The sequence below is a fragment of the Sapajus apella genome, unplaced genomic scaffold (assembly GCF_009761245.1).
Source record: "Sapajus apella isolate SASKATOON/1434 unplaced genomic scaffold, GSC_monkey_1.0 scaffold11, whole genome shotgun sequence".
NCBI lineage: Eukaryota > Metazoa > Chordata > Mammalia > Primates > Cebidae > Sapajus > Sapajus apella.
Window position 1 is genome coordinate 3,766,630 of NW_022436951.1, and position 23,364 is coordinate 3,789,993.

The following is a 23,364-nucleotide window of genomic DNA, read 5'->3' on the forward strand; positions in this document are numbered from 1 at the left end:
TCAATGGGGCTTTCCTTGTGGGAACTGCCCCTCCCGGCGGACATGCCCTCCGGGTCTGGCGTGGGCGAGCAGGCGGGCGCTGCGAACTCCGGGCAGACCTTGGGTCTGTTCCGCGTTCCCTCCGCGCCGGCACCGAGCCTGCACCACCCGCAGTCGTCGCCGCCAAGGGGGCGGGGGAGGTGCCGCGGGGGGCGGGCGCGGCGCGCGGGGAGGAGAAGGGGTTCTCGCGCGATTGGGCGAGGTTTCCGGTGTTGTGACTGAAACCCGTCAATATGGCGGCGATCGGCCGCGGCCGCTCTCTGAAGAATCTCCGAGTACGAGGTAAGCCCGCTGCAAACCTCACTCTCCAACGCCCGGCGCCCGCCACCCCCTGGCACTTGCCTTCCCCTGGCCCTGGGTGGGGAGCGAGCCGAGGCGCTGGCCAGAGCCAGGGCAGCCGCAGCTGGCCTGCGAGCGAATCCTAACTGGGGCTGTGTGTCTGTTTCGCGCAGGGCGGAATGACAGCGGCGAGGAGAACGTCCCGCTGGATCTAACCCGAGGTAACGCGGGGCGCCGCGGTCGCCGGCGAGGGCGCGCTGCTGGGGAGGAGCCGGGCCCGGGGCTTGGGGCCAGAGGCAGGGGCGGGCCCCACACGGGACCGGCGGGGTGCGGGGGGCAGAGCCGGAGCCCCGCCTGCCCGCGGGAGCCGAGCCCGGGGCCGCCTCGCCGGACCCGCCTCGCCGGACCCATCCCCCTTCCCGGCGCCCGCTTCCCTGGCCCGAGCCCTTCTCCGGGCCTCCGGCTGCTGCGGGTGCGAGGGAGCCCCGAGTGGAACTCGGCGGACCCGGCTACCCATTGGGCTCGAGCTCCGGCGGAGCGGTTTGCACCTATCCCGGAGTCCGGCAGCCAAGCTGGGGGCAGCTGGAGGGAGGTAAAGGCTGTTTTTTAGGTTGCAGGAGGTTGTTTGAGGGATGAGCGACCACATCCTGCCCTCCCCATCCCCAGAGCAGAAGCCGGACCTACTCGGTGTTTGCTGATTGCGTGACTCTTTTCCCCTTTGCCCACGGTCCTGTGGGGACCCGCAGCATTGATAACTCGATAGTGAAACCTGGAACTGGTCATTACTGCTAACTGGTTTATGCTGTTTCCCTTCTGCTTCCCTTTCCCGGGCCGCTGGGACTGTAGTTGGCAAAAGACCGCCCCCTCGCCCTGCTGCAGGTTCATTGTTTACCTTCTGCAGTGGAGATGGGTTTGTTTACACCTTTCGAACTGGGGAAACCTGGGTTATATTTTCAATGACCTAATCCGGTTACTAGCCAGTGTTTCTTCTATCACTCACAGTACTAGAGTTTATTCAACATTATCTCGTTGAAGATTTAGTAGTTACGTACAAGATTCTTTTCTCTTCCACGGTAAACACGATTTAGTCTACTGATTCTGACGAAGTCATACGCGGGCTGTAGCTTGGAGTGTAACCCGGCTCAGCTGTGCAGAATCAGTTTCTGAGATCTGTAAAACACCTTAGGAAATAAAAACAACAACAAAGACTTGTTGTAAACATTATGAGCTATTTTTTACCCTATACTGTGCTTGACGTCTGACGAAGTCATACACGGGCTGTAGCTTGGAGTGTAACCCGGCTGAGCTGTGCAGAATCAGTCTCTGAGATCTGTAACACCTTAGGAAGTAAAAACAACAAAAACTTGTTGTAAACATTATGAGCTATTTTTTACCCTATACTGTGCTTGACGTAATAACTTATCTACAGTAATTTGTCAAACCTGGGCTCCTTGTTCTCAATGGCTCATCTCGAGTGAAACCATAGTGCATTTTCTAATTTGTTTTATTTTGCATATCACAGTGTAAGATTAGTTTTATAAACTGAATGGTCGGCTTTCGTTAGCTACAAGAGTACATGTTTGTTACTTAATATTTTATTCTGAAAGTTCAAGGACTTAGTTGCTGGTGAACTAGGTCCTTTTGCAAGCCAACGTTTCTAAAATATAATACAATGTAATAGAGCTTAAGTCCTGGAAATGGCTACTAATTACATTATCAATGAGCTAATTTCCAACTTTTTTTCAGCAGATACGTTTTGAGAATTAGTATAGAAAGACTTAAAGCTTTTGACTTCAGTACAGCAATTTGGAAACTTGACTAAATATAACACACGTGAAAAATCTATATAAAATAGATCTAGTAAACTTTCTAACAAGGATAATTCCTACAATTTCAGGTCTGTAAAAGATGTAATTAGTGAGTGATTTAATTTGTATAGCGGCATTTATGTTTTTAGATGAAGATGAAAGGAGCACTTAGTAAATTTGAGTTTATCTTGTGCATTAAAAACCTGCTTAGATGTGGTGCTGGAAATATATAGTTGTATTTTAAATTGAGTTCGTCGAGCTCTTATATATAGTGGTTTCTCTTCTTGGTGTCAAAATGTTGAGTTGTGAAAGAGCTTAGGTACAAATCTGATAATTTTGGCCTATTCCCGTTTTACTGAGGCACACAGGTAACTCTGTTTACTATTTAAAATGCTGTATTAACAGCATTTAGTAAGCACCTGTGTCCATAGGTGTTTCCAGGTTAATATAAACAGCGCAGAAAATGCTGTTTCTGCCTGCCCTGACAAAATGTACTTCAGTTTGGTATAAAATATACACAGCCACTTAAAACTGATTGCAAAAATAGTGAGAGATTGTATGAGATCTGTATTTCTTAATCATAAGAAGTTTGGAATTAATCTGAATTAGTCATTTTATAGTGATACTATTGTTTTAAAAAGTTGCTGTTGTGACAAACATTTCATTGTTCAAAGTAGGCTTGAAGAAAGTTCATGAGGAATTAAAGTTTAGTAATAATTTGAGAACTGTGAGGCAGTTTGGGTTGCAGCTGAAGGGCAGCTGTTTGTGGATTAGATTACAGTATGTAAAAAGATAAAGTTTGGGGAACCAAAAATTTTTTTGTTTATTGCCAAGGCAGTGTTTGCTTTTATTCTCATTGTTTTAATTTAATCTTTGAGAGATTCATTGTGTAGATACCTAATAAAGCTCATTATAAAATAGAGGTCATGGTCGTTGTAATACCTAAAGGAGCCATCAATGTGTAGTGAGAAGATAGTTGACTATAAAGTCAAATCATTCTGGGTTATAACCTCAGCTGTGAGGTTTAATAGTTGGGTGATTTGGGGCAAGTTATTTGACCTCGCTTAACCCCTGATTTCTTCATTTCTAAAAGAAGAGATAACTTCAGAGGGTTATTAAGAATGTGAAAAGTGAATGAGCTAGTTGTTAATTAAAGTACTTGGTGTAAGACCAGGTACTTTGTGGTTAGCATTAGTTGCCTTCCTACATTGTGAAATCAGAATTTTAAAACTCACATTAAAAATACTTCAAACAGTTGTTTTGAGTATTATAAACTTGTTAATATGGAATTATGGTATTTGAGCTTCCTTTTTTGAGGCATACTGTTGTGATTATTAGCTATAGTCTATCTAAGGTAGAGTTCTTGAATATAACAACTGTAAAAAAGTGATATGTGACATTACCAATAAATTAAGTCTGAGCGAAGTGCAATCTGTTATATTCACTTAGGATAAAATGGGATACTATATTTCATAGAACCTTAGAATTTTTCTCCCTGACACCAGGAAATGTTATGCTATTTTAATTATGACTTGGCCAGCCTTACAAGCTTCTTGAGACCCAGAAGACATTTCATTGGTTTTGGTACTGGTGTTACTGCTGTGGTTCATCCATAGAGTGCCTCAGTTAAAAATTGATGGATTAATTTTTATCTATTTTAGGAACGTCACTGTAGTAGATTTTATAGTCAGCGTATTGGTAATTGTTGTTTTTAGTTTTGTTCAGACAACTACTTAATTTGTGAAAGTCCCCAATATTTGCTAATGTTATTATTAAATACCATTTATAATGCATGTCAAAATGTATTTTGAAACCCAAATGCTTTCATTTGTAGTGCAAGGATAGACTCTTATCAGTTCAGTAGTGCATCTCTTACAGGTACTGAGTCACTTGAAAAGATACAGTGTTCTTCCTGGGTAAACCCCTCCTGGTATACTTTAATTATTGTGTTCAAAGTGAATTCCCAGAATATGGACACACTAGTTGAAATATTACTAAAATATAATTTATTTAAAAGTACAGTTGAGTTTTATCATGTTTGATTAACCCCTTTACGTTTCCACTTATAAGAACTAAAAAACAGTCTTGGTTGCTGTTTAATACCTAGAAAAGTAGAAAGGTTATCCAAAATGCTGTAGATTTGAACCCTAACATTTTCTAATTTCTTCTAGTTAGAGTTTACTCATTTGTTTAATTGTTCAGTTAGACAAAATGGACATTGACAAAACATCTATTATATACCAGATGCTGAATTAACAGCTGGAAGAATAAAAATGAGGAAACTGTTTCCCCCTTTTAAGGGATTCATTGGAATAGACATAAGGAAATGATTGTGGATGGAAAAATAATTTAAGTACAAAATAATTTAACAAACTGTATAGGAAACAGAGGTAGTCCAATAGTAGAGGAGAGAAGGATTAACTGGTGGGTAGCGGCTTAGAGAAGTCTCATAGAAGGGTATACTTCTTAAAAGAATAATGGTGGACATAGTGGAAGGAAATATATGCTCTCTTGGGAATATGCCATGCCCTTTGGGAAGGGGAAAGTTAGGAAGTAGAGGAGCTGCCTGGGGGGCTGCTGATATAATCTGACAGATGATAGAAGACTGGACCAGAGTGCTGGCTACAGAAAGGAAGTCAATTACACATTTAAATGGAAGAATTATCTAATTTGGTTTCTTCAGATTTCAGATTGATTTCCCCACTCTATGCAGTGAACTTTATTTCTTTATGAAAAAGGTAGAGGCTGCCCATCCAGTGTGAATTCCTCAATTGTCTCCCCAGACTTACCTTCTTTTACCCTGACTCAGATAATAAAGCATTGCTATTCCTTTCCAAGGGTAACTTGGAAAAATTTTTTATACTTCTAATACTGTTTCCTCAAGATTCTTTGTAGAACTAAGATCTTCTCTTCATTTCTCCCTCCAGTTGGCTCAGTTCTCATGTTCAGCAAGCAATTGTTAGGTTCTTCACAGGGACCAGGTACTATGCTAGGCATGGGCTTAAAGTGGGAGATATGGAGTGATAACGAAAGATGTTACAAAATCTTTTTTTTTTTTTTTAAAGGATCTACAGCCAGGATAGTTTATCTTCACTCCACAACTTTATTGCTTAACCACTAAAATCTTGTAAACAAAACTCTCCCTCTGTACGGAAAATAATTTCTGAAAAGATGCTAGTAACCTCTTGCAAAAATTTTTTTTTTTTTTTTGAGATGGAGTTTCACTCTTGTTACCCAGGCTGGAGTGCAATGGCGCAATCTCAGCTCACTGTAACCCCCGCCTCCTGGTTCGGGCAATTCTCCTGCCTCAGCCTCCTGAGTAGCTGGGATTACAGGCACGCACCACCATGCCCAGCTAACGTTTTGTATTTTTAGTAGAGACGGGGTTTCACCATGTTGACCAGGATGGTCTCGATCTCTTGACCTCGTGATCCACTCGCCTGGGCCTCCCAAAGTGCTGGGATTACAGATGTGAGCCACCGCGCCTGGCACCTCTTGCAAAATTTATGGGCAATTTTACTTTCCACATTCTACTATTATAAATACTGTTACTGTACTACTAGTTTTGTGTCAGGCACTGATTTCATTATTTCACTTAATATTCAGCAACTGTTTTAGCTACACTTACTATCCCTGCTTTATAGTGAGAATATAGGCTTTGAAATTTTAAAGGACTAAAACTCAGATAAGTAATTTAACCAGTGGCACGGGGTTTCGTAAATGACTGATATGTGTCTAATAATCATCTCCGAGTCGTGATGTGTAAAACTTTGCACCCCAAAGTATGCTAACTTTTCACATTCTAGGTATTTCCACCATCCTCTGTTACTCAAGCTAGAGAGCCACTGCTTATCCTCTTTGTTGTATTGCTAAACTCCTGATTAGCTTCTGAAATATCTGTTGAATTCAACCTCTCCTTCTATTCCCATTGTCAGTTCATATCCTAGTTATGTCATTGGTGTGGCAGTCATATCTTCTTTTCTCACCTTTTTTCACTTGGTCTACTGTATGACTGCCAGGATTATTTCCTGGAAATCTAGATCTGATCTTCTTGTTCTATTAAATAAAACAAAACAAAACCCATACACACATTTTCTAGGCTAATTTTTGCTCATGGAATACAGCACACATTTCTTTAGCTTGGCATTCAAGGCCTTTTTTGGATTTATTCCTATATGGTTTACTATTCTATTCCTATAGGTTCCTATTCCTACAATAGTCCTTTTGGACTATTTTAACCATATACATCTCAATATATCTGCCTCTCTGCATAATTCACTTCATTACACACAATCCTTCTCAAAGAGGATTGGGGAGAATTTGCTAATCTAAAGCACCAACCCCCGTTCCTCTCCTTTCTCTGTGGAGACTGTATGCCCCTAGTTGAAAATCTTTTAGTCGAAGAAGAATGCTGTTCCTTGAACATGCATGCGGTTTCATATTTGTTTGACCTTGCATAGGTATTTCCTTTGCCTTGAATTGCATTTCCAACACAGTTTATCTATAGAAATCCTAATTCTTTAAGGTTGAGGTCAGATGCCACTTCTGGGAATCCTTCCTTATCACTCCAGTGGAAATTTATTGCTTCTTCCTGTGCTTTTCCCCATCTTTATTTATTCCTTTCTAAATTGCACTTACCATTGTATTACTTTAGTTCTTTGTCAAGTTTCTTCCCCCTTCACTAGATCTTTAGCTTTTTCAGGGCAGGAGTCCTGTTTTTTTTTTTTTTTTTTTTTTTAAACAGTTTTGCCCTTGTTGCCTGGGCTGGAGTGCAATGGCACAATCTTGGCTCACTGCAGCCTCCACCTCCCAGGTTCAAGTGATTCTTCTACCTCAGCCTCCCAAGCAGCTGGCATTACAGGCATGCACTACCATGTCTGGCTAATTTTTGTACTTTTAGAAGAGATGGGGCTTCACCATTTTGGCCAGGCTGGTCTTGAACTCCTGAACTTAAGTGATCTGCCTTCGTCAGCCTCTCAAAGTGCTGGGATTACAGATGTAAGCCACCGTGTTTTACCCTTTTTTAACACCCTGTTTCCCCCAACATATATCCGATAATAATCACTGAAGCATTTATTGACTGGAAGAATGAAGTGAGAGACATGGGAAAAGGAATAGTACAATATTAAGGAGATTAGAAGGAAAAGAGACCTCTAAGTTTGCTATCCTGAGGGACAGTGAAATTGATGGTGCCATAAAATGGAGAAGTCATTTTGGGAAAGATAATGAGTTCAGCTTTGCTTTGAATTTCAGGTTACTAATGCTGCTATAAATATGTAAAAGGTGGTAGCAAATACTGGAATGGAGGTTGTAGTTGTTCTGAACTTCTGATCTGATGGCTGTATGTATAGGATGTTGAGAAAAGGGATATAAATGGAGAAAGAGCTTAAGATTTGAATGTTTGAGTATAAGTTGATGAGAGTGTATATCACAGGGTAGGAATCAATAAGAAAGGAGTCAACAGAAGAGAAGAAAGAAGACTGTGATCTCTTAAGCTAAAACAATTTGGGTATTTGTCTCCACCCAAATTTCATATTGAGTTGTAATCCCCAGTGCTGCAGGTGGGGCTTGGTGGGAGGTGTTTGGGCCATGGGAATAGATCCCTCATGGCTTGGTGTTGTTTTTGAGATAGTGAGTTCTAGTGAGATCTGGTTGTTTAAAAGTGTGTGGCACCTACCCCTCTTACTCTCTTACTCCCACTTTGCCATGTGAGATGCCTACTCCTTCACCTTCCATCTTCAGTAAAAGCACCCTGAGGCCTCCATAGAGGCAGATGCTGGCACTGTGCTTCCTGTACAGCCTGCAGTACCAATAGCCAATTAAACCTCTTTTCTTTTAAATTACCCAGTCTCAGATATTTCTTTATAGCAGTGCAAGAACAGCCTATTACAGATAATTGATAACTGGGAGTGGAGCATTGCTATAAAGATACCTGAAAATATGGAAGCAACTTTGAAACTAGGTAACAGGCAGAGGCTGGAAGAGTTTGGAGGACTCACAAGAAGACAGAAAAATGAGGGAAAGTTTGGAACTTCTTAGAGACTGGTTGATTGGTTGTGACCAAAATACTAATAGTGATATGTATGGACAATGAAGTCCATCCACAAAGATGAGGCCTCAGGTGGAAATGAAGAATTAGTAGGAACTGGAGCAAAGGTTACCCTCATTGTGCAAATTCCTTGGCCGCATTCTGTTTTTGCTGTAGGGATCTGTGGAAGTTTGAACTTAAGAGCGATGACTTCTGATAGCTGGCAGAAGAAATGTCTAAGCAGCAAAATGTTCAAGATGTGTCCCAGATGCTTCTAACGTCCCATGCTCAGATGTAGGAGCAAATAAATGACTTAAAGTTGGAACTTATACAGGAAGCAGAGCATAAAGGTTTGGAAAATTTGCAGCCTAGCCATGTGGCAAACAAAGAAAAAGCTTTGTTGGGGGAGGAATTCAAGGAGGCTGTGGAGCAACCAACCACTTGCTAAAGATATTTGCTTAATTATAAGGATGCCAAAGTGCTGATATCAATGACATTGAAGAAATGGCCTTCAAGGCATTTTAGAGACCTTATACAGCCCCCTCTCATATGCCTAGGAAGAAAGAATGGTTTTGTGGGTCAGGTAAGCCCTGCTGCCCTGCACAGCCTCAAGACACTGCTCCCAGCATGCCAGCTACTCAGGCTTCCAGCCTTGCTCTAAGGCGCCAGGTACAGTTTGGGCTGCTGCACCAAAGGGTGCAAGCCATAAGACTTGATGGCTTCCATGTGATGTTAAGCCTGCAGGTGCACAGAATGCAAGAGTTGAGGCTTGGCACCTTCTGCCTAGATTTCAGAGGGTATATGCGAAAACCTGGGTGTCTAGGCAGGAGCCTGCTGCAGGGGTGGAGCCCTCACAGAGTCTCTATTGGGGGGGGGCCAAGGGGAAATGTGGAGTTGGAGCCCCCACAGAGTCCCCAGTGGGGTACTGCCTAGTGTAGCTGTGAGAAGGGGCCCTACCATCCTTCATACCAGAATGGTAGATCCACTGGCAGTTTGCACCCTGTACCTAGAGAAGCCACAGGTATTCTGCTAAAACCCATGAGAATATTCCTGGGGGCTAAACTCTGCAAAGCCACAGGGCAGAGCTGCTCAAAGCCTTGGGAGCCCACCTTTTGCAGCAGCATGCCTTGAATGTGGAACATAGAGTCAAAGGGGATTATTTTGGAGCTTTAAGATTTAATGACTGCCCTGCTGGGTTTTGAACTTGTATGGGGCCTGTAGCCCCTTTCTTTTGGATGATTTCTCCTTTTTGAAATGGCGGTGTTTATCCAATGCCTATATGCCCATTGTATCTTGGGAGTAAATAACTTGTTTGTGATTTTACAGCGTCATAAGTGGAAGGGACTTGCATTGTCTCAGATGAGACATTGGACTTTGGATTTTTTTAGTTAATGCTGGAATGAGTTAAGATTTTGGGAGACTGTTAGGAAGGCATGAATTTATTTTGCAGTGTGAGAAGGACATGAGATTTGGGAAGGGCCATGGGCAGAATGATGTAATTTGTATGTTTGAATTGTAAACCTTAATGCTCGAGTTGGGGCATGGTGGGAGGTATTTGGGGCATGGGGACAGATCCTTCATGGCTTGGTGCTGTTTTCATGGTAGTAAGTTTTCACAAAATGTGGTCATTTAAAAGCGTGTGCCTCCTTCCTCAGTTCCCTCTTACTCCTGCCCTGCCAGGTGAGATGCCTGCACCCACTTTTGCCTTTGCTTTGAGTAAAAGCTCCCTCTGAGGCCTTTTTAGAAGCAAGTGCTGGTGCCCTGCTTCCTGTGTATCCTGTAGAAATGATAGCCAATTAAACCTCTTTTCTTATAAATTACCCAGTCTTAGGTATTTCTTTATAACAATGCGATAATGGCCTAAGAACGTAAGCCAAGAGAAGAGTTTTGAAGGGGCTGCTAGACTGTTGCATTGAAGTTGAAGTCCAGAGAACGAGGTTCTATCATAATCTGAGGAAGATGTGGCAAACTATTAACCTCTCTGGGCTTCTGTTTCCTCACCTCTAAAATGCATACTACTTTATATTTGCATTACTTTAGCCTTTTATCTTTGTAATTCTCACATATTGCTATGGACCTGGAATATTGTAAAGGTTAAAAAGAAAGCATTTGTAGCCTTGTTAAATCACTGTAGTATTTCCACAAACAATAATGAATACATGTAGGAGTGGTGGTATTTCATAGCACTTTACATTTAAATTACTGTTAACTCTCAATATCCTTCTAAGTGATCCACCAGCAGTGACTAGATGCCTCCTCCCCCTCCCAGGTCTCAGGCTACTGAGAATAAGGCTGTGAAAAGCGCAGTCGGGTGAGCGAATGATTTGCTTGCCTGTGTATCTGTACCTCTGTCACCAAGCTATTAAATACAGTCCATTCTCAGTTACCTGCTTTAAAAAGATGAATAATGGTAGAAGAGCACTAAATATATAATCTAAATATTTACATTGATGAGAAAAGATTTTATGTTCTTTTTTCTCCCACAGTAGATTGATGTATATTTTCTTTTACATTTCATTTGAATTATTAGCACAGATTTTTGTTTCCGAAGCAAATACTTTTAGTGGAAGATCATAAACAGGTTAAAATATTTGTTAGATAATCTGTGTATGAATAATTGAAGTTGACTGTTAATGCTTTTTGGGTCATCTACAGATACTGGTATTTGTGTTTTTTTTGTTACAGAGGCCAGGTTAAAAGTTGAATGGCTCCTTAAACATTGTATTCATACAACAAATGTAGTTATAAAATTATACAGATGTAAAAGTAAATTGAAAATAATTATGTAAAACTAGTTAATATGTATAACATTCATATACCCAAAGTAATAGGGTGGAAAGAAAACCTAAATATATTCTTAATTTTCCTCTTATAGAGGCTTCCAGCCAGATTATGTAAACTGAGCAATGTACCTGGTAATGATGAAATTTATATAACATATGAAATTAAGGATATTCTGATGCTTTAAACATATCCAGTTAATGAGGTCAATAAGAAATACAGAAAGCATTTTTTAACCTTAATTGCCTGGATTTTCAAGAATCAGGCTCTTTCAATTACTTTTCCTTTTTTTTTTTTTTTTTTTTTTGCCCCATTGTGTTAAAGAATTTGGATTTGTAATGGTTTTATTAATGTCAACCAGTATAGTTTTTAATCACATGGGTTAATTATATGTATTATATGATCCCATGGGTTAATACTGTCGTGATTGAGGAAGGCATACATCTTTCTTCAAGGAGTTCCTGTTACAATTGGGATATAGCTATATCAGTGTATAGTAAAAGACAGTAGTATTTGAAGGACCTGCCAATTATCTATGTAAGGGGCTTTAAAAGCTAGAGGAAATCAGAAAAAATGGGAGATAGGTAAGGAATGACCTAGAAAGAAATCTCTTAGAAGTGAAGTAATGACATTTGCAAGACCTTTGCGTAAAAGAGTAGCATTCAAATAGGTAGAGCTCTGCACAGGGTTTTACAGTTCATGACTTAAGTTTTTGAGCTTTTTCTTGGTACATTATTCAGTATTCCAAGATAATGTTGAGAAAAAGTTGTGGGTGAATTTTTTTTTTTCCCTGTGTATAAATCTCTTAACTCTTGAAGAATGATTATATTACAAACAGGCTCTTCTGGCCTTAGAAGTTACTGCTGGACTGAGAGATTTGGGGCACACTGTGAAATATTAATTGTTTGTGTGTACTTGTGACTATGAGTATGTAAATATCTGCATTCCAGACCCAAGTGTAAGTGATTTTTTTTTCTGTTATTTTGTAGTACATTATGTCTTGCACCTTCAGCAGTACTGTTTAATGAAAGATAGTATGCATGTTCAGATGCCTTTGTAAATTTATCAGACTTTACTTGTAGATGGATACAGTCTGAAAATAGAAAATATAAATTTTTTGTTTTGATCCACACTAAAATCATCATATTTTGTGATCTCAAAATTTAAACACGTAACCTGACAGTCAGAATATTTGAAATGAAGATTATCCTATAAAACACAGAATGTTTCATTGCCAAATCCAGACACCCTACCCAGCCCTCTAGTGATCTAGGTACAGGATATAGTGTTTGAGGAAATTATTGCTCTATTTTAGCAGCATAACAAGACTTCAGGGATTTTAGTCATCTTGCTTTGAATCTAGTGAAATTTCATGTGTTTCTTATAATGAATAGAGAATGAAGAGACGTAGAAGCTGTAAACAAAGAAGGTTGCCAAGTAATTAAGGAGTTTAGTTGCTAAGAGGGAACAGCTTGTCAGATAATAGTGTATTTAAGTATGTGTGCACATAAATCTTTTTACCATTAGTTTCATACTTCAAGAAATCACATCTTAAAATAGTATTGCTGATTATTTCCATGCTTAGTGTTCGACCCTCATATACTAAAATTTGTAATTGCGCTGTTTCTTTTTACTCATAATTCTATAATGCACTTTCTAATGTTCACCACACTACCAACACCACCACCTCCCTCCCTCAAGAAGGAAAAAATGAAAAACTCTAGGGGGAATAGAGTTGCAGGGAGAGACTCCAGTGGTTGGAAATACATTTTGAGGTAGATGAGCTGTGAACTCTTTAACATTTAGCCATGTGTCTGGTTTCTGAATACATGACCAGATAGCAAGTGGAATATTTGTGAAACAGTTTATTCAGTATATGTGTTATAAGTTTTTAATCATATCTGTCACGTGGTATTAGTGTAAAATTATAATAATGGATGTTTGAATACTAAGCTATTTCTTACCTTATTTAGAGTGACTTATTACTGTAGGCTATAACTTTGAGTGGTATTTTTGAATGACATAACAGTACAAAGCAGGTCAGATTAATTCTTGTGTCATAAGGTTACATATGTTATATAAGAATAATTCTTACATGACATAACAATGCGTAGTAAGTTAAATTTTAGATTGGAATAGTTTTTAAAATGCTTAAGCCACCTTATTTTAATAAGAACCTTAACATTGTGTTTCTTTTTTCTCATGGGAAAGTTTGTTGTTTTATGGTCTTGTTTCAACATTGTTTTGAATATACAAATATATGTTACTGTTTTACCTAGCAGAGTGAAAAAAGTTATATATTTGAAAAGATTCTGGTTGTTCTTCGTATCAAAGTTAAAAGGAGATGATTAAGAGATTCGGGTAAACTGTGGCAGTTGCCTCTTGCTATGCATTGTTTCTTCTAATATTTTGTTTTACTAAAAAAAAGAAAAAAAAAACTATTTGATTTTTGATTCCTGGAGGAATTTTTTGCATACCTAAATAATTGTTTTTATATTAGAAAAGTACCACAGAGAAAAAGTGTAATTATCTTTAAAACAAATATATTGCTGCTAAGTGTTCACCTGGATTGCTTGAATATGTATTAATTTGGGAAAGGTATGTACGTATATAAATCTAATATTTGCTTTTAAGACTATTTGGAAGCTACTTTAGAAATTGGTAGATCTCCCACTCAAAGCAGGAATTTTCTCTGCAGTTTCAGACAGCTGTCATCCACCATCACTCAAACCTTCCACTGATGGGTAGGTTATTCACAGTGGTTTGTCCTTTGTTGAGCAGTTATGTTTGTTAATAAAACTCTTACATCAAATTAGCAAAAAAAATCTAATAAAAGAATAACTTTCTGCAGTTAGTCCTAGTTCTTTCCTTTAAAACAATTCTTTTATTCTTTTATTTGATAAGTGTTTGCAAATAAAAAGTAGTAGACATAGTCAGGCTGGACACTGTTGTATGCTATTAGAGATTTGTTTACCCTTCTCCTCTTCTCATATACAGGCAGGTATTTATTAAGTACTGGTTATGTGTCCAGTATTGTTCTAATTGCTAAATATATAATGGCCTTTGAACACAAGAAATAATAGCAGCTGCTGCATATTTTGAATAATAATTATATGTTGGGGAGTATGTCAAAAACATTACTTAAATTCTAATTGTCTTTCTACATGATTAAGAGAATATGCATTAATACACCTGTAACTGATGAGGAAAATGGGGCAATGCCTAACTAGCTGAAGGTCATATAGATATTATGAGAGAGAGGTGGGGTTCAGACCCCTTTTTTTGTTTCTGATTCCAAAACTTATGCACTTTGCAGTCTTCCCATAGATAGCATCATGTATAAGATAAATCATACTACTAAGGCTAAATGAGTATTCTATGTTTTGTAGAGTATTGACGGAACCCCCAGGACCCAGGTTATTAACTGAGGTCTGAAACATATATTTTAGCCATTTTGATACAGTGATTTCTAGAGCTGGTTCCTGTTTTATTCTATCTTGAGAAAATACCAACTATTAACTTGAGAGAAAGTTGAAATATATTAACTTTTTCTCATTGGCTAGAGTCATCATTATGAATATTGATTTTTGTTTTGGGGGTGGGGTGAAGACAATTTATTACTACCCTCTATAATACCTCACTGCTCTTTTGATTCTTATATGCCACTGCATTGCTTTCAGCTGTTACTTTACATTACAGTTATTTTTCCTATATTTAGTGGTCCTTTAATTCTTTATATTTTTTTTACTTTTATTGTGCTGTAGCATGGCAACTCTAAGTATGGACTTATGCTGATATCATATGTAAAATAGGATAAATATGTTGTGATTATGAAGAATTAAGAGGCTGTACTATGCATAATATATGCGAATAAACTTGGTGTTGATACATACTTTGAATTTTTATTGTCATTTTTTGGAGTACTTACATTTGAGTACTGGTTTTCCAAATAGGTAACTGCCTCATAGCATAGTTCAAAGTAGGTGAAGTATCACTTGATATAGAGTTGGCTTATATGTACATGTAATATGGATAGCAGGATTATATGAAGATAACTAATAAGATACAAAATATGACTGATGGGACAAAATAATGTCTAATAAGGTGCTGATTGAATGATATGAAGGCAGTCTAGTATTGACTAAAAGCATGGTGTTGGACCCAGACAGATCTGGATTTGAATCTTGATCCTGCCTTTGAGAAGTTTAGGGCTCTGGATAAGCTGCCTTTTCTGAGCATGTTTCTTCATCTCCTTTTGAGATAACACTTGAGGATTGAAGGAAATGTTTGTAAAATATTTACTATAGTTTTAGCACATAGATATAAATAAATAGCTATTAGGTGTTCTTATTTGTATGTTCAATAAAAGCAAGAGATAAGAGAATGAAGAGATTGAGCTGGAAAAAAAATCATAGAAACTGGAGCATTGTTTCAACTTTGGATGGGTAGAATGTGCTTAAATCTAGAGGAAATAGGGCATGAATAAAGGCATGAAACATTTTACTGAAAGGAACAATAAGAATATAGAATTTTAGTATTAGATTTGTAAGGTAGGGGTAAGTTGTTGAGGACCTTCAAAACTGTGGAGAAAACAGTAAATGCTATTTAAAAAAAATTTTTTTTTTGGGACGGAGTTTCGCTCTTGTTACCCAGGCTGGAGTGCAATGGCGCGATCTCAGCTCACCGCAACCTCCGCCTCCTGGGTTCAGGCAATTCTCCTGCCTCAGCCTCCTGAGTAGCTGGGATTACAGGCACGCGCCACCATGCCCAGCTAATTTTTTGTATTTTTAGTAGAGACGGGGTTTCACCGTGTTGACCAGGATGGTCTCGAGCTCTTGACCTCGTGATCCACCCGCCTCGGCCTCCCAAAGTGCTGGGATTACAGGCTTGAGCCACCGCGCCCGGCAAAAAAATTTTTTTTATTAAAAGATAGCATAGATCCAAAAAGTCTTTGTTATAAATGTATAATTCTGAGAATTTTGACAAATTGAACACATAGGGAATCAGAACCCAGATCAAGAAACATAATATTGCACTATCCTGGAAGCTTGCATTCTCCCATTCCTTCCAGGCACTTCTTCCCCAGCCAAGAAAGGCATTATCCTGACCTCTAATGCCATAGATTACTTTAGCCTGTTTTTGAACTTTATAAAAATGAGTACATTTTTTGCGTGCTCAGTATGTACTCTTACTTATCACCATAAATTAGTTTTGCCTGTTTTTGAACTTTATAAAACGTACTTGTACAGTAGATGTACTCTTTTTATAAAGTTCAAAAACAGGCCAAACCAATCTATGGTGATAAATAAGAGTACATACTCTTTTGTATCTGCCTTTCTATGCCTGCTGTTATGTCTTGTCTCCATGTTGTATATACAAAGTTATTTTAATCTAAGTCTGCTCATATGAATCAGGTATGTTGTGATACAGATGGATTCTTTCCTTTAGGATTGGCATTGGGTTTATATGAGTGGATAAAATTTGAAGTAATTACAGTAGTTCACCTTAATTTAAAAATTTTAAATCATCTTCTCCATTTCTCATCTGTGTCTTTAGCCTGACCTTTTCATTGAACAGGTTTTGGCCAGTTAATGTATCTAGATAGGTAAACTTTTTTTGAATGACTGTTTAATGAAAAATAAGTAATCGAATTACTTACAAAGAGTTGAAAACTACAGATTAGAAAGTTGGAAAAAATTAAAATTGCAATCTAGTAGACGTTTTGTGTTGACCTAATTGTGTTGCTGGGATGAATACCAACATGAGTTTAGTCTTTCTACAGAGAAAAAGGGAAGACAATGAACATTGTTTGATCTTGAGTTCGACAGTATGCTTGTGGAAATACCAATATTTGTTATATTTATTAATATGTTAGATTTACAGCATGCAGTTGTAATTGTGCATCAAAGTTGAAAAGTTGTTAAAATACAGAATAGAGATGCCTCTCCTTGAAAGAGCATAAATACCTTTTCTGATTCTCTATTTTAAGAGCTCAAAATGAACCATTAGAACTGTCTTATACCACTCCAGATTTCACATATAAGAGAAGTCATAAAGAAATATGATTGATTTTCTAATAGATATATTAGAACTTTATTAGACTGAGAGTGTCTAACATCTCATTGATAGTTATAACCTATCCCTGTGTGATTGCTTCTCTTTCTGCCATGTTTTTCTATTTCTTTCATTGCTTTCTGTTTCTATTTTGCTATTTCTAGCATTTCTTCAGGTGCCCCTTCAAATAGAACATACTATTTAGATGAGTTACATTTTTCTTTCTTTTTTTTTTTTTTTGAGACAGAGTTTCACTCTTGTTACCCAGGCTGGAGTGCAATGGCGCGATCTCGGCTCACCGCAACCTCCGCCTCCTGGGTTCAGGTGACTCTCCTGCCTCAGCCTCCTGAGTAGCTGGGATTATAGGCACGCGCCACCATGCCCAGCTGATTTTTTTTAGTAGAGACGGGGTTTCACCATGTTGACCAGGATGGTCTCGATCTCTTGACCTCGTGATCCACCCGCCTTGGCCTCCCAACGTGCTGGGATTACAGGCGTGAGCCAGTGCGCCTGGCCACATTTTTCTTTTGTTGTACTTGATACTGTTTTATGTTTCCTGATTTAAAGTAAATTTTAATATATAGATTTTTTTGTGTGGTTATAGTTATTTTTCCCCCCTAAGAACTTGTGATGTGAGAGTTGGAATAGAAAAAGATCCCACTGCCTATCTTTTGGTGATTGTCTCCAAGAAATTTAAACCAAGTATTTAGTAGGAAATTGATTAAATACTTGACAGCAACTTGGCAACATGTGCTGGCTATTTAGCATAGACTTTGAGTAAAGAAAATTTTTACTTATTTCAGTATGTAAAAGCCCTGGAGTAAATATGAAAGTGAAACAAAAATACTGAACTGCATGAAGGTAAAAAAGTTTCTGATGAAGTACATTTTGTAAATGCTGATAATTAAATATTAGTATTAATTTGTTTTAAATACTATAGATACACTCTTTGGAAGTGTGGAAAACAATGAGTTGAGAATTTCCCCAAGATGGGAACACTTAATATAATCTTGACAGATTGTTGCTGACCCTGAGTCTGGACTATTTAGTTCACTGAGCAGATTTAAACTGAGTGCAGATTCTTAGCCACCAAAAGAATACTTGTTTTTAGTGGTGGATTTTAAGTGATGTGATTGATTCTATCAAGAATGATATTATGCGGTAAATGTATATTTTTAACCAGGATTATATTATTTATTACTTTTGTATATACCAGCACATCATTTTCCTTTTTGTAACTGTTTTAAATGACTTTCCCTAGAATAAAGCTGAAGTAGTGCGGTAAACTAATGACTGTTCCACATAATCTGAACTTTGTCTAAAATGATATTTTCATTATTAAAATATTGCTGAATGTGGTTTATGAAGTGATGGATTAATTTAACACACATCCCAGAAATTATATACGTACTTCTAAGTAGATGTTGTTTTCTCTTAAGCATTCTTTTTGCAAGGGACAGGTATTTGTTCCATTGATGTTGCTATTGTTCAGTACATTTTAAAATTCTACTTGTGAAGAGTGCTGAAACTTGTAAAGCCTTTAAATTTTTCCTTTATATTATTAGTCCTTCAAATTGCTATTTGGTTTCTCCTTTGAAGATGAATTGGAGTTTGGGAAATGGTCAGATATAATCAGGCTCAAATTTGTGAAGTTACTCATTAATTTATTTACTCATTAATTTGAAAATAATTCATTGAGCACCTTCTCTTTTCTCAGCACTGTATTACATACTGGAAGGTGGTATTTGCAAGATGGATAATGAGTTTTAAATAAATTGCCACTATATGCAATACTGTCATTGTAATCTAGTCCCTGACTACCTCTACTACCATTTTCATTTTGTAACACTCGCCTAATTCACTATGTTTACTGAAATGATTTCCATGCTGGTCATTCCTAATCATATTTTCTTTGCCTGGCCTTTGTACTTACTATAGCTGGATTGTTTTTCCTTTGATATTTGTATTACTTACTCCCTGACTCCATTTAACTCTGTTCAGATGTCACCTTATCATCAGTGAGCCCTTCTCTGATCACTCTTATCTAAAGTAGCCTTTCTCTCTCTCACTTTTCATTTTTTTTTTTAAATTGTATTCCTTTTTCTTTTTTGAGACAGGGTCTTGCTTTGTCACCCAGCCAGGAGGGCAGTGGCACGATCATGGCTCACTGCATCCTTGACCTCCTGGACTCATGTGATCCTCTCACTTCAGCCCCCGAGGTGGCTGGGAATACTGGCACAAGCCACCAAGCCTGACTAATTTTTTGGTAGTTTTTATAGAGATGGGGTTCTGCCACGTTGCTCAGGCTTGTCTTGAACTCCTGGGCTCAAGTGATCCACCTGCCTTGGCCTCCCAAAGTGCTGGGATTGCAGGTGTGAGCCATTGTGCCTGCCATTATTGCTTTTTCTTTCATAACCCTTGTCACTACTGACATTAAGGTATATATTTCTTGTCTCCCTGGAATGTAAGTTTTGTGAGGAGACAAGTACTTTGTTTTGTTCACCATTGCATCCTTGGTGCTTTGAACAGCCGCAGGACGTAGTAAGTGCTGGATAAATATTTGTTGACTGAATAATTGACTCTCAGATTTGTGTTATAGCTTGAGGGCTCTAGTCCAATTTTGCTGCTTAGTCAGCATGGTAACCATGTAGTCAAGTATATCAAACTTAATGTATTTCAAACTGACTAATTAATCTCATTATTCTAAAAATCTTTCTGGGTTAAGAGAAGTACTTTAATTGGGCCAAATAAGACACCCGGGAGACATCTTAACCTCGTTCCTTGTCCTTATTCCACATGTCCAATCTGAGACCAGATGGTAATGATTTTATCTCTGAAATCTGTTTTTTCCATTTCTGTTGCCATGCTTTTATTCAGGCCCTTACTATCTTTCCCGGATGATTCTATGGACTTCATAACTACTTTCCTTATTTCTAGTTCTGTTTTTCCAGCCTGTTCTCTTCTCCATATCAACAAAAAATTTTCCCAAAAGTCAATCTTCCCTTGCAGGGTTGAGCATCTTCTTATTTTGGGTTTTTATAGTGTATTATGTTTTACCTCTCTTATAATTGGTATAATTTTGTTCATATGTCGGCCTCTTTGTCACAGTAGACAGATATTTGACTTTTATTGTGTACTGAGTACTGATCTTTTGGTGCTGATTCAGTGGTGAAAAAAATATATTGAGTCCCTGCCTTTGAGGGACCTAGAGTCTAGTGGGGAGAACATAGACAGTTAAACATGTGAATGCAGAATTTTAGGTACTGATAACTGCTCTTAATAGTATAAAATCAGATATGTGAAAGAGAGTTGGAGGGATTGTCAGAGAAAGCTTTTCTTAAGTAGTAATGTTTAGTTGATACTGACTAACAAGGAGGCACCATGTAAAGGAGGAAAGCCTTCCAAGTGTAAGGAAAAACTAGCCAAAAATAAGTGACTGTCTAAGAGACAGGAAAGAACCAGTATGGCTGGTACATGATGAATGAGAGAGAGTATAGGAATATGAGATTAGGAGAGACGGGGAGACAAGTGATAACTTGGAGAAGGTGGTACAACTGCAAAGGGAAGTCATAAGAGGGTTTTAGGCAGGAGTGTGATACGGTAAGATAATTTAGAAAAATCACTCTGCCACATGGACAATAGACTGTAGCCCTTGGAGCAGGCACCCCATAGAACATGTCGCTAAGTCAGTGTTAACTAAATTAATAAGTGAATGAACTAATTCTTTCTTTCTTGTTGCAAGACAGGTAAGATTAAGCCATTTGAATCACTTGAAACTTTAGTAGTGTATTTAGTTTTTCCAAGACGAGATAGCAGTACAACCAAACATTGTGGAAATGATAGTTGTATGAATAGATTTTCTTATAAGCAATGTATGTATAACCCTCATTAATTTAATATTTTTGAGTTATCAATTAATGTCTGATTACTAATTTCAACAATTCTTTTCATCGGGGTGGCAATGCTGTATTTAATGAGTATATAACAGTATTCTGCCAGGTTTTCTGAAGGTTGAGGTTACATGATAAATCAGACCTTGTTCTTCAAGAAGCACCAGTTAGTTGCATGTTATTCAAAAAATATAGACTGAATAGATGGTTAAGCTAGAGTGACAAATCAAGAGGCCCAGAAGGGACTTATTAGCCTTATATAATCTTTGTAAAAAATGATTCTGTTCATTTTATCTACTTTTATGCTGCTTCTGCAACTAGATGCTTTCATTTAGATGTTGATTCTATCCTTGGGAATATGGAGGAGTACTGAAAATAGCAGAATGAGTGAAGTTAGTGTTACCTTTATTCTCTTTAATTTTAAATAAATTTTTATCCTGGTTATGAGCTCTCCCCTTCCTCTCATTTATCTCAATCTTTCCCCTTATTCAACTTTAACTGCCACTGTCCTCCCACCTATCCTGCACCTAGATATGTGGGCTGTGAGTGCTTTGGAAACAATCCCTTTTTTCTTGGCGCTAAATCAGAATGGCTTATAGGCAGATTTGGGGGCAATTCTTGTCTTTCATTTCACAACTTTTATTCATATGTTCTTTGTACTTTTTTTAAGTGAATGTGATCCCTGCAATCTGTTCTTTAGCATCTAAATTTTCAGCGAGTTGTTAAAATTAAAACCCTTTTTTTTTTTTAACCTATTCTTGCTTTTTTTTTTTTTTGAACGAGGTCTTGGTCTGTCACCCAGGCTGGAGGGCAGCAGCACGATCTCAGCTCACTGCAACCTCCACCTCCTGGGTTCAGGCGATTCTCCTGCCTTAGTCTCCTGAGTAACTGGGACTACAGGTGCGTGCCACCATGCCCAGCTAATTTTTTGGTTTCTTTTTTTTAGTATAGATGGGGTTTCACTATGTTGGCCAGGCTGGTCTTGAACTCCTGACCTAGCGATCCACCCGCCTCGGCCTCCCAAAGTGCTGGGATTATAGGGTTAGCTACTGCGACCAGCCCCTATTCTTGCTTTCTAATTCTGCAGATTTAATAAACACTTAATAAATATTATTTTTTATGTGCTAGGCACTGTGCTAGATCCTAAATATTTTTTAAACAGGCTGTAGCATGAGTATATGTGCCTTTGGTAAAGTCAAGGCATGGCTCAGGGTTGGCAGCTAAATGAGAACCACTGTGGTAGAGATTGCTCAGCAATCACCACCGTCTTTCCTCTGAGTGACACTGAAGATTCATAATCCTCAGGGTAGTATTCCTGGCAGCGCTAGGGCCGACACTGGAGTTGAAACCTGATTTGCTATGCCAAATATAATTGAATAATGTCTGTGTTTTGGTTTGTGACTGCGGGATGTTTTGTACTTTTAGGAAATAGAGAAGGAGGATTTAGCTACTTATTAGATTGTATTATGTTTTACTGTTAGCATTTTCCGGAGAAAGTTTTATTGGTTAGGTATATCAGGGACATTGAATTAGCCTAAAATCAATTGGAGAAAAACTATTGAAAAATTTGGTTATTGATTTGTCTTTTTAAAAAAAATTGGTTCATGAAAGTGTTTGGATGTAATCTAATCAATTGAATGCTCTTACAAGTTGAATTGCTAGAAGTAGCATGGATGTGGTTCTTAACTGATACTGTTATTTATTTGATATTTATCCCTTGGTCTGAGCAGGACATTCTTAGTAAGCCAAGCTTTGTACTAGAGGATGGTTTTATGGGTTCAGTAATAGTGTAGATGGAGCTCATTGGTGTGGAATTATAAAAGTGAGCCAAGTAAGCTGTTAGAGTTTAGAGCTAGAAGAAACTTATAGAGATCACTTAATGTAGAAAGACTTAACAAAAGAAGATGGCGCTCTACATAAAATGAGATCCCGTTGTCAATGCATTTTGAGGAGACTGACCATATTAAGAGGAATACTTGAGTTAATCTAGTCAGTCGTCTTCCCCAGGGACCTCATTGGTTTCATTTTATGTGTACATACATAAAATATGAACTGCAAATTGTGGGAAACCTTGTTATTTTAGATTGTATTGGTAATTTGTACAGGTCTGGATCAACTACAGTTTACCTTTGTGATACTGTAAAAAATTCTTTTTCTTTGCAGATAACCCTAGACTTACGATGGCATTACATCCTTAAAAACTAATTGTAAGTGAAAAATGAGTATTTGTAGACACAATGGGATGCAAAAACAATATCAAGAAAATGCTAATGACTGGGTACATTGTAGAGTGTTGGTTCACTGTGTTGCCCAGGCTGGATTGTAGTGGCAGAATCATAGCTCACTGTAAACTCAAACTCCTGGGCTGAAGGGATCCTGCTGTCTCAGTCTTCTGAGCAGCTAGGAACTGCACATGCACACCACCACACCCAGCTAATTTTTAAATTTTTTTGTAGAGATGAATGTCTTGCTGTTACCCAGGCTG

General features: G+C 38.3%; 1 protein-coding gene across 6 annotated transcripts in view; it reads left to right on the top strand.

Moving 5' to 3' along the window:
- Positions 1–200: 200 nt before the first annotated feature.
- Positions 201–23,364, top strand: part of RICTOR (RPTOR independent companion of MTOR complex 2) — a 141,422-nt gene continuing 118,258 nt past the window's right edge. For 5 of the 6 annotated variants that reach the window (XM_032278901.1, XM_032278902.1, XM_032278903.1 and 2 more), the window contains exons 1-2: positions 201–321; positions 492–539. In XM_032278901.1, coding sequence (XP_032134792.1) covers positions 273–321; positions 492–539 — 97 coding nt within the window. In that variant the 5' untranslated portion in view covers positions 201–272. Of the gene's footprint in view, positions 322–491; positions 540–23,364 lie in introns of those variants that run through there. The other variant, XM_032278904.1, reaches the window with a different exon arrangement.